General features: G+C 38.7%; 1 protein-coding gene across 1 annotated transcript; it reads right to left on the bottom strand.

Annotated features, from left to right (window-relative positions):
- Positions 1-9787: 9787 nt before the first annotated feature.
- Positions 9788-10623, bottom strand: LOC109214892 (protein SABRE-like). Its single transcript, XM_019378855.1, has 2 exons — positions 10221-10623; positions 9788-9915 (listed from the first exon to the last, which is right to left on the bottom strand). Exons 1-2 carry the CDS (start codon positions 10621-10623, stop codon positions 9788-9790), a joined length of 531 nt encoding a protein of 176 aa, XP_019234400.1.
- Between the last annotated feature and the right edge of the window lie 4033 nt (positions 10624-14656).

Below are 14656 nucleotides of genomic sequence, written 5' to 3'. Positions count from 1 at the left end.
ATGTATATAAATAAGTTTTCACACTTACACTATACACGGAAATAATGCAAAGAATTAATTATATGAGAAATAAAAATACAATATTTTTATGAAATGTAGACAGTTTTTCAAATAGAAAATTATGTAAAGTTGTTAAATCAAAGGAAACAATATTTTAGTAATGTTTTTCTCAAAATAAAATAAAGTGTTGAACATATATTTGCAACTAAAGGTCTCGATTTTTTTATTTATATACTTAAGTTACAAGAAAAGATGATTGTTTCATATTTTAACCAAGTGACTCAAACATGATTATGTGATAATAAAATATTTTCTACAATTGCTTAACCACATACACTTTTGATTATGAATGTGTAGGAAGTTTCAATTTTGATAATTCAGCTAATGTTTTCACTTCTCAGATATTTTTTATAACCAGTTAACTAGTATGATCATATGTATCATGGGTGTATATGGTACCCAGGATGACATTGGGGTCTTTATCATAGAATTTCAAAGGATAGAAGGACAATGAGAACGCGAAGCTTAGTTGCTTTAGTCTGGAAGTTATCTCATCATATAAATATTATTTGTGCATAGAACTTAGAATTCTTTGGATAAATGCCTGACTGAAAATCTCTCGCTGAATTGTGTGAGATATAAAAATTGTTAAAGATAAATAAAATGATTGAAGTTGGACGTAGTGTATTTTCTGCAAACAGATTGCAGGTAGTGCATCTTGAGCTGCAGTTCTTGAAGGGCTAAGGTCCGAGAGAATTCATCGCCAGATCAACAAAGGACAATTTCAATGTATGCTGTGTATACATAAAGCAATTTCTGAACAAGCTTTGACACCAAACTTTTTTCTTACTCGACTTTGATTGATACATTTCATAAACTTTTTAAGATGTAGACAATTTATACCATGTAGAATGTGTGGCTCGTGTATGCAATTACCGACAAATTTAAGTAAACGACCATTAGTCTACTTTTGCTAGACTATTATTCTGCAAAATAGGCTAGGCATTTTTTGTATATGTCGTTAGACTTTAACCTGTTTTATATTGTACCAGGTCAAAGAAACGCTAAAAGTTCAATTGAACGACCAATTATAACCAGCCATAATTAAAAAGTATTACCAAATAGACAGCTAATGGGCGTTTGGACATAAGAATTGTAAAATTCCAAAAAAAGTTAAAAAAACCAATTTCAAAGTGAAAATGATATTTGAAAATTAAAGTTGGTTTGGACATGAATAGTAATTTTGGGTTGTTTTTTAAAGCTTTTACCAGTTGAGCTGAGTGAAAAATTTTAAAAATAACGTTTTTAGAGTTCTTAAATTTTCGAAAAATTCCAAAANATTCGTTTTGCCTTAAGGTAAGAAATAAACTTACCTACAAGCGATGCTGAACTATCCTTCCACTCTAAGACTTCTTCATTTGGAAATTGGAACCTGACTATCTTGGCATGACAATCTACATGGACGTAGTGTGTTTTCTGCAAACAGATTGCAGGTAGTGCACCTTGAGCTGCAGTTCTTGAAGGGCTAAGGTCCGAGAGAATTCATCGTCAGACTGAAACTATACAACCTCTATAGACTCTTGTGACTTTCACTGACTCGCCAACTGGGGTAGATACTAGGAATGGCTCACTAAGTTGTTCAGGTTCTAGCCCGAGGTTAATTGCAAAGTATGGAGTCACATATGAAAACGTTGAACCTGGATCCATTATGGCATAAGCATTATGTGAGCAGACTAAAAGTATACCTGTAATAACTTCCGCAGATGCCTCTGCACTCTGACAATCAAGTGTAGCAAACAAATGGGGTTGTCCCCCTCCCTGAGTAACTCGATCTGCACCTCTGCTTGCCCCATGCCCGGTCTGATTATGAGAACCACGAGCCTGAGGTGGTGCAACTGCAGTAGCTAAGGAACTAGAAGGACGAGTTGATCCCCTACTGAAATTACGTCGCAACTTTGGGAAGTTGGCCTTTATATGACCAGTGTCTCCACAATGATAGCAGCCATGAAACCCAAGCTTGCACTGACCTGAATGTTGCCGTTTAAATGTTCCACAAAGACCTTGTTGGTGTGAATGTTGCTCAGCATGACTCTGGTTATGTGAGGATGGTATCCTAAAAATTCTGATTCTGGCGAGACTGATTTCCATAACTCTGGGTACGTCTGAAGGAAGACCCACCACCTGACTGATGACTGGATTGAGCTGGTGCTAATGACTCCTTATTAGAGGAATCCCTTCCACCTCCGCTGGATGTACCATTAAACCTGCCCGATGTCTAGGCTTTCTTGTTATGCTCTTTTTCTTCTCTCCTTTGTTGTCTGTCTTTTTCTAAGTGCTTGGCGAATCCCACAACAGAGGAGAAGGCTTTCATCCCTGCTGCTGCAGTTGATGTCGTATCCTTACCTGCGAATCTTTGCTTTTTCAGTCTTAACCATGTGAGGAACATGCTTAGCTAACCTTATGAATTCCATGTAGTACTCTTGCACACTTTTATTCCCTTGCTTGAGCTGTTCGAACTCTGTAGCGCTTCCCTATCCTCTTCTGGGATAAAGTTAGCCATGAAGGCCTCTTCAAATTCTTCCCAAGTAGGTGGACCATCATCTTCATCTCTTTCCTTTTCCCACATCTCAAACCAAGCGCCGGCCACATCTCTAAGCTGGTAAGCAGCCAGCTCCACAGCTTCATCATCAAATGCTTTCATCACTCGGAGGGCTTTCTTGACACCCTCCATCCACAACATTGGATCTTCATCAACTATAGAACCATGGAACACTGGAGGACTCAACTTCAAAAATTCATTCACTCTTGAGGACTCAGAATTGTTCTGTCTATCTGATTGGGGTGGAATCCCATCTCTTCTCTCGTTCTGGTTGGCTATAAAGGCTTTAAACATCTCCATAGCACTGTTGATAGCATTAAACATCTGACCCACCTCGGGAGATATAGTTTCCTGAGCCGGAGCTGTTGTTGGGGGCGGTACTGGATCCTGAGGTATTGGATCATCATGCTCCACCCCTTCTTCTTGTTCAACCCCGGGTACTTGGACTCCCTCTGTGGATTTTCCCCTCCTTTTCTGAGTCGAAGCCTTCTTAGTTCTACCTTGAGCCACAATAGTAGCGATAGTTTCTTGAGCAACATCCTGAGTGTCGGTGTCAGAGTTGCGAGTACGAGCCATTTCTGCGAGTTTTGGAGAAACGAATAAATTAGATAATTTCTTAGAGGTAGACTCTACTGCACGATCTAAAGTATGGAAAAAAAAGAGACTTTTCGTAAATGCTTGTAGCCTCCTATTTATAAGTATGGCGCGCTTCATACACATAAACAAGACTCTACTAACACGGCTTCACAGACCCCTAGGACTCCATAAAACTGAGGCTCTAATACCAAGTTTATCACGACCCATTTTCTGAACAAGTCGGGACCGGCACTCGATCACTAAACATGACCGGGCGAACCATCTCTGCTTATCAAATCTATTATAACTCCAAACTTTATATGCAACAATGCAATACTCTAACCAAATACTTTTGATTAATTTAAACATTTAAATAAATCAACTCCAAAACTTTATTCATAGTAACCAATAAAATACTACTAAGTTGTTATACAAAAAAAATATTTGAATCTTAACCCAACGACTATGTCTATGAAGCCTCTACTGATAAACTGACGCACTGCTCAGGACATGAGATTTCCTGGCAAGCTCTCTAAGTAACAAAGAAATAACTAAATATAGATGATTCTAAGGAATACTCCATGAACAAAAGCGGAGCCACCAATAGCACTGGAAGAGAAGGAAATCCTAACCAGTAGCCGAGCCTGCAAAATCGGTTCCTACGTTGTACCGCAGACCAACGTAGGTTCCCAAAAGAGAACGTCAGTACCATCCATCGTACTCATTGAGTCTCAACAACAGGGGGCGAAACTTTAACAACATCTACATTACGAGCAAAGGTTCTAAATGCATGTACAACATAAAGCTTATAAGAATAATTCTAAATAATTGCATAATAGCAGTTTATGAATATTCTAAAAGAAATTCTTTTCTTTTTCTTTCTTATAAGAAAAATACTTCACTTTATACTTTGGGAGTTCCAACTATCCTGACTTAATTCTGTCTCAGTCACCGTGTGATCGGCACGGGTTCGATCCCAACCTGATCGAATAGGCCCAATCCACGAGGTGCCACTCGCTTCCTGGTTCTCAGCGCTCATGTCTCATACCTTAGCATGGCTAAGTAAATTCTCAGCAACGAGACCCTCGGCTCGTGTGCTCCCTACTTTGGCACAAGTAGTTTCAGGAAGTCAATGCCTTGGTCAGGACCCTAGGCCTGGACGATAACCCCTTCTCAGAATAAAGGATACTCCCAAAAATCTTTTCTTTCTAAAACTTCTTCTTGTGACTTTTCAAGTCTAAATCTTTTATACATACTCATACTGGTATCCTTAAATGTAAGGCATGACATAAGAATGAAATAAACATTCAAAAGTATTTATAAAGGTTCTTGATCCTTCATAAATTTTCAACATGAAAATGGCATACAAGAATAACATAAAAATATGAAATTTATGCACATATATCCAGATAATCATCTAAACTTTAGCTAGAAAGTAATTCTAAGCTAATAGGTACTTACTACTCCAATTAAGTATATATTAACTCTTTTATGCAATTCATCAAACACCTTGTGTGCGTGCTTTTGTGAGTTAAACCACTTTAGTAAAGGGTTATGTCAACTCTCCTCAAAACTTCTCGAGCCAATACGTAGGCCCCAGTCCAATTGACACCAGTCAAACAATCGATTCTACAACAACCAGTGCATTTTAATCAATTTTTAAAGTACTACACGTAAATATGAAATTTATTGTCGATATAGAGGAAGAAGGAAGTTAACTATTCAATTCCTACCTATTACTACTATAGGGTACGTAATTGACAATAGAAATTTTATATACCTGGGTTCAAAAATTAGTGATTTGTAAAGAACCCTAGAATTTTCGTTGCCTGTGTGAGCAACCTTGCTGCCTCTTTTTCTTGTCGATGCGTGAGTCTCAGAACAAAATTAACCTTCTGTTTTGTTAAGGCTTGCCTTCAGGCCTCTTCTTAGTTGGGTTTGATTAAGGCTTTCAAGCCTTTTGACTTTTTTCTTAAAAGAAATACGTATGGCCCCCCTCCTTTTTATTTATTATTTTACTTTTATTGTTTTTCCCTTTTTGTTTTGTTTTGACTTAACTAATAACTAATGATACCCACTTTTAATAATTAGTAATATTAAAATTATTAACATTACCATAATTATATAACCAATTATTTATAAATATCAAAGTAACTCAAAAATCAATCACAGGGGTTTTTAATCCATAATAAAACTATAATTTAAGATTATAAAAAGTAAATTCTATATTTAGCGGGTCTTGAAACTTTTATAGATTTGAGGAGTGTTACAACTAGAGAAAGAAGAAAGGTTGTTAGCATTAGAATAAGGAAAAATTTCACTCTCTTTTTGTTTTCCTTCTTTCTTGTCTCTCATTTTCTTTTTAAGCTCTTCACTCTTTTCTTGTGACAACTCACTCACTTCACTCCATACTTTCTCTCCTTTATCCACTCTAGAGTTGTCACTTTTCTCTCCCTCACTACTCTCTATCTTTTGTCTCTCATCCTTACTTTTTCTCTTTGTATTTTTCAAGGACGTTCTCAAACTCATTTGGCCTCTTCCCCTTTGGTTCACTTTATTCCCCCTATATTTATCATGGAAAACTTGTTGGATGTTGTCCAACTCATTCAAGGTGGTCTCATGATCATATTGATAAAGTGGGTTGTTAATCATTCGAGGCTCTTGAGGTGGTATGGGTGGTGGAGGAGGGAGGTTGTCCCTCCTTGGTGGTTCTTGAGGCATACGTTGGGGAGGTAAATTCATTGGTGGTCTAGGTTGGGTCATTTGGGGTGGTGGTATTATGGGTATGTATGCTTGAGGTGGTTGTTGGTAGGTGGACGGTAGTTTGGTGGAGGAAAATAAGGTCCCTTTGGTGAAAGTGGTCGCTTTGGTAAGTTTTGTGGTATTTGGTTGGGTTGGTTGGGTTGCGAATTTCCCCTTTGAAGCATTTGTCTCACTTGTGAAGGAGAGGGTGTAGTAGAAGAATTAGTAAGCGTCATACTACGCTCCCTTCCTTATTGCCTCAAGTGAGATTCCTCTATCATGGAATTCAACCTTGCATCCGTTTGGTGTTGTCGTATGCTAATATTGGTAACCTTCTCACTTAAGTTGGTAACCTTCTCGCTTATGTCATAAGCATAGAAACAACATCACGCATCGGAGTCTCACTCCATGGATCACAATTAGGAGTAGAAGTTTGTCCGTACTCCATGATACCTACAAAATGAGCAAACAAGTTAGTAGTAAAAGTCCTCACAAACTCACTTGATGTCGCTCAACCCTCGTGTATCACACTTTGCACCAATTGGCTCTTGCGTGCTCAAAGTTCTATTCGCTCTTGCCTTTTCCCGCTCAAGTAGTTAATGTCAAAATTGCTAGCAAACTTAAGTTCCAAGGTTTCACAACAAGTTCCAACCGTCTTCGGGGTGGAGTGGAAGTTGTGTATTCACAAGGACGGACAATTAAAAGCAAACGGACTTGAACCAAGCAATTCACAACGAAATTAAAAGACAAAAGCACGAAAAAATTGGCACGAAAGAAAACTAAGCACACAAAGAAACTAGAATTAAACTCAATATGAACTAATATCAAGTTAATCTAGTTGAGAATTAACAAACAAGAAGAAAAGATTAACGGGAAAAAAAAGAGAAAACTGGACAGAACAATTTCTGAACTTCTGAACTCCTCTCTGGACTTGTTGCAATTTGCTAGATTTCCTTTCTCGAAACTTCAATTTTCCAGCTTCAAATCCCTTCCTAAGCACCTAAATCCTCAGCTCAAACTCTTGTCCAAAACTGCAAATTTTCAGCAGCTCAATCAGGAGAGAAACAGGGCAGAAATTGCTCTCAAACACTACCCCAATGCTACTGATTTCCTAGCTCAAATGATGTCCCAAGCTGCAAATTTCAGCAGCTCGAATTGGTGGAGAAACTGTGTAGAATACTGTACAAATTTCAGCAGACCTGTTCAGTTCAAATTGTGCAGAAAACCAGCTCAAACTATGGAGAAATAATAGTCCAGAAATTTCTGTCCAAACTATCCAGAAAACTGCAGCTGAACAGGGCAGAAATTCAGCTCAAACTGTGCAGTAGCTGAAGCACCAAAAACAGTTGAAAGTGGGAAAAATTTTCAGTCCTCTGATATTGTTCCAAAACTGCAGAAACAGGGCAGATTTCTTTGCTCTAATGCTAGTCCAAAACTCCAGGTTTCAGCAGCTCACAGATGCAGCAACTGGGCAGCAAAGTTGTGCAAATCAAAACCTGAATAGTTGCGATGAATGAATTGAAGTTCGTGGCGATAATTCAGTTGCAAACGAGTCCTAAAAAATGGAGAACACAGCTGCAATTTTTTAGTTGCGAATCAGTGGATGCTGTTCTTCGTCTTCTTGAGAGAATTGACTCCAAAAATACTTCAACCTACAAGCAATTCGAATAAGCTCTACAAATGTTCTTCTTCGATTTACCAGCTGCTCGAATCGACTCGTATCAGTTCGAGAAGTTCTTCAATCGAAACAAGTGTTCTTCGACTGATTCAAGCTCTACTCAAATTCTTCTGGTAAACCTCACTCAAAACGTCATCTACTGGACCCAAACTCTAGCCACAAACTCTCGACAACAGCTCGAACAGAATTTCGAAATCAATTTGTTCAAACACTCAGAAAATCGACGAACCCTAGGTCGTCTTCTTCTTCGCACAATCGGTTCAAATTTTCGACCCAAAACCCTAGAAAATCAGCTCAAATCGATCTCAATCTTCAATCACGAGTTCAGAATCACGTTAACAATGAATAGAAATAACACCCAATCAATTTCGAGCTCAAAATTTCGATTCGGAGCAAATCCCCAAATTTTTCAACTCTTCTTGTTCACGTCGTCTTAGGGTTCAGAAGCTCAAACCCAGCTTCAATCGAAACTCAAACCAGTAATTACTCGAGCTACGAATCGATCGATACTCAAATCTTCAGAAGTTTTCAGAATTTTAGAAGGTATTTCGAACAGTAGTGTTAGGAACAGTAGCGAAGTTCTAATTCTGGAAACAAAACAGAGCACGGATGAACAGTAACCCAAAATAATTTTCTTCTATTTTTTCAATTTTTTTTGTGATTTTCTGATTTAATGATAATCAAAACAAAACTCAAGGATTGATAGACAAATCCTTGACCTCCGCTCTGATACCAAGATGATACGAACTATGAACCCTAACACGGATATGACAAAATACACGGAATCAACAATAAGAGCTAGACCTACAACTGATTGGAAGAACAAGAACCAATTAGGCTCTGAAGCCTAATTACCTCTATGAACTCAATCAATTGTAACCCTAAGCTATGAAAACCCTCAAGAGATTGGCAACTCTTGAAAACCCGGATAAAGTAATTAAGAAATTAAGCATTCACTATTAATTGCTCACCAACTAAGACCAATTTAGCACTAATGAAAGCATAAACAAAGCAATAAAGGAATTAAAGGCATAAACATAAATGCATTAATTAAAAGATAAGGAAAGAGTGTGAGACTTGCATGTGTTCAAGTTTTATCATTCATCAAGTCTAATTCTAAAGGCACTAATGCTTAGCTATTTATACTATTGTTATTTTAGGTATAAGGAATTCCTAAAATAGCCTTAAAGAGTGACTTATAATAAAAATTGGCCACTTTGGGTAGACCCTACTCCAAGTTCATCCTCTTGCCTCAAGTCTTGGTCTTGAAACCACTGGAACACATTGTAATGTGTATGAGACTTCTCTAAAACTCCTTCGGATGCTTTAAGCTTCATAATCAATAATCCAAGATCCTGCAACTCCTTTGCTTGGCTTCTTGTGAATGGTCTAGATGAAATAGGTAAATGTCGGGGTGTATCAAGTTTGCACGTGAGGGTACATTGAAGGTATAACTAGGTAAATAAAAATGTACCTTTCTAAAAGTTTAAGCTTTTAGATATAGTGGTCACAAATTCAATAGTGTAACTGATTCACATTTATCAGACGTGTGTACATAAACAAATCCATGTTTTTCCCCCGCAGCTTGTAAATCCTTTGAATTTTAAGGATTTTCCCCTGCTTCTCTGCTAGCTACAGCCGCACTACATGGCACTTAATATATAATGTGAATATTATGTAACGTGGAATGTCGACCTAGTAATATGTCTTGCTTTGCGAAGGTAAATATTTTTGTGTTGTACCAGTGTATGTGGCACAAACTCTTTTCCACTATGATATCTGGGAACTGGGGAAAGTGAAAATGGGATTACGTGGCATGTAGACAGCTAGAATTTAATTTGAAAAGGTATTTACCTTTATAAAAATGGTTAGATCCATTTCCTCCTTGTAAGGTTTCTAGTCTTTGGTTTCGAGTATACTAGTGATGCTGAGGAATNTCACCTTTGCTCTATTTCTATGATGAATCCAGAGCTCTAAGAAGGCATTGAAATGTTAATAATTGTAGACTTCTGCATATTCTCGCAATTCTTGCCTGTTCTTATTTTGGAATAACATGTAGGCATCTCATACTGTCTAAGCAGGAGACAAGAATCTCAGCAAATCCTAATCAATTGGAATTGCTATAATAGCAGAATGTTGCATATAACCGAGGATTGTTCCAATCCACTTTGGATCCCATAAAATACGTGCTTTCAATGTCTCAAGTTCAGCAACTCGTGGAAATCCTCATAAGGCGAAGATTCACTTGATGAATCACTTTCAAATGGGGTGGTCTCTCTTGGTGATGAAGGAAGTGATTCTCTTTGTTGAGAAGATAAACCTGGAAAGAAAGACTTGTGTCAGTAACCAATATTACTGATACTTTGTAGCATAGCTTAAAATTAATACGACCACACTGTCAGCCAAACTGGCCCAAAACCAGAGGACTAAAATATCAACTGTGACTAAGCAATCTAGACATCATAAAATGCTGGGCCTATTAGAAAGCTATTAATGCCAGTTCTGCTGGCTTTAGCACAACAGAGAGCACAGAATGGCATCCTACATTAGTTCTTCCAAGAGGAAAACAATAGGACCATAAAAGAGAGAACAGGATACTTTCAACATGGAAAAAGCTCTGCCAACCTTTTGGTCCTCTAGAACGAAACTTCTTTGTATGCCGTCTAATGAGCTTCTTGGCTTTTGTTATGGTTAGTTGTCTGGCAAAGGGAGAGAACTCTGCCTCACTTTCACTCCAGTCACCAGGTATCTCATTTTCTGCTTCACCCCTCATTGTCCGAAGCACGAAAGCCCTGGCCTTTCTGCGCTGAGAATTGAAAAGGCCTTTTATAGAGGTGACAAAACCATCACCTGCACCCTCAGGGGGTTGCTTAGGCCAGGATAAAGGGTTCTGCTCGGATTTTCCGGCTGAACCACCATCACTATCACTGAGATTAAGATCAATATCGGGGACACCAGCAGCACCAGCTTCCCTTTGATTATGTGCTTTATCTTTAAACTTCTTGCCCTGCATTAGTATAAAAGACATGGTCACTGAAGTGTTAGTCCTCTTGAGGTAGTCGATGAGTCTGGAGATACTTATTACCGATTATCATACAGCAACAGATAAAGATATTTAATGTGGTCAAATATTGAATGATTACAGATAATGGAAATTGGAAAAATATAATTTCAAAGAAACTAACCTGCATTCTTGTTGATTTTAGGACTCCCCATATGATGTGTTTCTTAACTCTTGAGAATAGCCTCCGCCAGGTTCCAGTAAATTCAACACGATGGAATGTATCCATCAGTAATCTTAAATCACTCACAGCAAATCTTTATCCTTCATATGTAACATGTAACTCAACCTAGTTCATGCATATCAAACTTGTATTAGTTCCGAAAACAAACAAACTGACGAAGCTACAATAAGTTATTAGCCCACATAATGGACTGACCTGACTAATCTTGATATTGAGGAACTCTCTCATTCTTCGAGGCCTAGATTTTTTCTCATCCTGTGTCTTGCCCACCTTTTTCTCTTCATGAGAGGAGGGGCCAGACTTAATTAGTTTTGATTCTTTGGATTTGTTTCTGTTACCTTCATCTGGCTACTCAATACCGGCAAAGGGCTCACTTGTTGAAGAAGTAACACTTGAGGAGTACATTTGCAGCATAAGTTCATCAGTAACAGATTCAGCAACGTTTTCTTCCCATGTTCTATCAAAGGATGATGTTCGTCTTAGCTAAGGGGTTGAGTCACAAACAATATTAGCTTTTATGTTCTGCAACTTTGACACCTGCAATATTCAGGCAAGATAAACACATGTTTAATAAAGAGAAAAATGTGAGAATTTCGATAAAAGAAAATTAAGCATCAATGCTGGAGAATTTGCCAATCGGTAAGATAAACTTTAGCCCAAAGGGATATAAAGCCACCCTTCACATATCTAGCTAAGAAGTAACTAACAGTTAATGGAGGATACGGGACTCATTTGGGAGGAATCGCCAGAAGAGGGAAACTGACTTGCAGTTGTAACTGGTAAAGCGGAGTTGCTTGATTTGGCGCAGACCTGAGGATCTTTTGTTAGATGGTTACTTGACACCGATGCTTCTTGAATTGATGAGCCTTTCTTGGCACGCCTTGAACCAGCATGTGATGACCCAAAAGGTCATCACTTGTTTTTAAATTAAATTCTATGCCTCCGAGGTCTCGAAAATCTCATTAGGAGTCACCTCGATTTGCGTGCACAGTCCGGGCACGTAGCCGGAAAGCTTAAATATAAAAATCTGTGAAAATGATAAAAATTGGCTAATAAATGAATTAATTTGACTTCGGTCAACGTTTTGGGTAAACGGACCCGGGCCCGTAGGAACATACGGGACTTGGGCGGGAAAAATTTAAAAATAGCCAGATTTATAACTGGTCATTCAAAAATAGCCCAGTTTCAAAAGTAATCGAAATTTAGCCACTTTTCATGTAAAGATAAATCTGAGCGAAAAGCATATTATACGGGAGTTCCAGGATAACTATGTTGGAACTCCCGTATAATATGCGGGAGTTCAAGTATAATTATGCTGGAACTCCCGCATAATATACTGGAGTTCCAGCAAGTATAAATGTCCAGTATAATATACTGGAGTTTGGAGCACCGGTGCTCCAGTCTCCCGTATATTATACAGGAGTCAGCAAAGTATACCGGTCAAGCATAATATGCTGGAGTTCGTACACAAATGCACCGAACTCCCGTATATTATACGGGACCGGTCTCTGTTGCAGCAAAATAGTGGCTATTTTTCATTGACTTGGTAAACGCTGGCTATTTTTGATTAACCAGTGCGAAAACTGGCTATACCGTGCTATTTTGACTACTTGGGCGTATGCCCGAAATCGAATTCCGAGGTCCCAAGCCCGAGAAATGAATTTTTAAAGGAAATTATTTTCTGAAATTTTTTAAGGAAATTTGATTAGAACATGATGGTATTGGGCCCGTATTTTGGTCCCGGCGCCCGGTACAGATTTTATATATGATTTAAGACATTTCTGTAAAATTTGGTAAAAAACGAATGTCGTTTGACGTGATTCGGACCTAAATTGCTAAAGTTGATGTTTTATGAAGTTTAAGAAAAATTCTTTGATCTTGAGGTTTAATTCGATGTTCAAGATGTAATTTTGGTGATTTGAGTGCACGAATAAGTCTGTAGGATGTTTTTGAGGTTGTGCGTATATTTGGTTTGGAGCCCCGAGGGCTCGGTTGAGTTTTGGATAGACCACGGGGTGCATTTTGAACTTAAAAATTTGCTGGTGTGATTCAGGTCTGCAGGCTTCGCATGCGAGACCTCCATCGCAAATGCGAAAATGGGACCTAGGCAGGCCTGATCGCAAATGCGACCAATTGGCTCGCAAATGCGAAGGACCAGTTGCAAAGCGACGTTTATGATCGCAAATGCGAAACTCCTCTAGTCAGCTTTGGGTCGCAAATGCGGCCCTGTGTTCGCAATTCCCAAGTCGCAAATGCGACATTTCTTTCGCAAATGCGAAGGTCCAGCATTTCTGAAGGGTTCGCAGTTGCGAACCCCTGTTCGCAATTCCCACATCTGAGACCTGCAATTTTTTATACTTAGCCGATTTTAAAACCCATTTTTCATATTCTCTCAAACACAAACACACCTAAGCGATTTCTCAAGAATTCCTTCTTCTCCAAATCAATTGTAAGTCATTTTTAACTAACTTTCTTCAATTCTTAGCCTCTTTTAACATGATTTCAACTTAAATCAAGGATTTTCATGGGAAATTGGTGTTTGGGTAGAACCTTAGGTTTTTAAAAATGGGGATTTGGACCTCGATTTGAGGTCCGATTTCAAAACAAATTATATATTTGAGTTCGTGGGGGAATGGGTAATCGGGTTTTGGTTCGAACCTCGAGTTTTGACCATGTGGGCCCGGGGGCGATATTTGACTTTTTGGGTAAAACATTGGAAAATTCATTTTTATGCATTCGAATTGATTCATTTAGCGGTTATTAATGTAATTAAGTAACTTGTGACTAGATACGAGTGATGGTGGTGGAATCGAGGGGTAAAGCTATAATTGAAGCGTGAATTGTGTTCGGTCTAACCTTAGCTTGAGGGATTAGGAGTTGAGTCCTATTTGCTAATTGTTTCTTGTTGAGTACGACGTATAGGCATGGTGACGAGTATCTATACGTTGGTGTCAAGCATGACCGTGAGTCTTAAATCGTAGTTTGCTATGTTCTTAAATGATACTACAGATGCTTTAATTGATGATCCTCGATATTGATTAAGGATTGAGTTTGTTTCCCTGGAAAGTACTTGTGATTGGGTATTAGTGTTATCTGAGATGAGTAGAAGTTGAGTTAAGATTGGGTATAGCTGATTCTCCTTGCCGGGACGTGTTTATTTTACTGTTAAGTCCCTTGCCGGGACAGAGTAGTTGTTGATGATCCCTTGCCGGGATACTTGGTATAGTTGTTGTTGATATTATATATATATGGATCGGGTTGCACGCGCAACAATACTAAATATGGATCGAGTTGCACACCGTAACAAATCTAAATATGGATCGGGTTGCACGCCGCAACAAATGTTATATTGGATCGGGTTGCACGCCGCAACAGTGTTAAATGTTATATTGGATCGGGTTGCGCGCCGCAACAGAGTTATTATCATTGTTGGGTTGTAGATTCTGAGTTGTTCTTTCATATTTCTTTTAAGTTTCTGCTGGATTTGGTATGTTTCCCCGAAGCATGTACCCCCTCCTATTTAGACAGTTATTTCTGTTATTTTTCCGCCGTATGTTATATAACTGCACAGGTTTATCTGGAGTCTGGTCCTAGCCTCGTCACTACCTCGCTGGGGTTAGGCCAAACACTTACCAGCACATGGGGTCGGTTGTGCTGATGCTACACTCTACACTATGTGCAGATACCGGAGCAGCTTTTGAGCAGTAGCGCTTGGGGAGTCAGCCCTCAGTCCACAGAGATTCTGAGGTAGCCCTGCAGACGTCTGCAGGCCCGATGTCTCCTCTATTTTCTATTCCCTGTTTCATTTTTCTTATT

The sequence above is a fragment of the Nicotiana attenuata genome, unplaced genomic scaffold (assembly GCF_001879085.1).
Source record: "Nicotiana attenuata strain UT unplaced genomic scaffold, NIATTr2, whole genome shotgun sequence".
In the NCBI taxonomy this organism is placed as follows: Eukaryota; Viridiplantae; Streptophyta; class Magnoliopsida; order Solanales; family Solanaceae; genus Nicotiana; species Nicotiana attenuata.
Note: the sequence above shows the minus strand (reverse complement) of the source record. Positions and strands in the feature narration are given on the sequence as shown.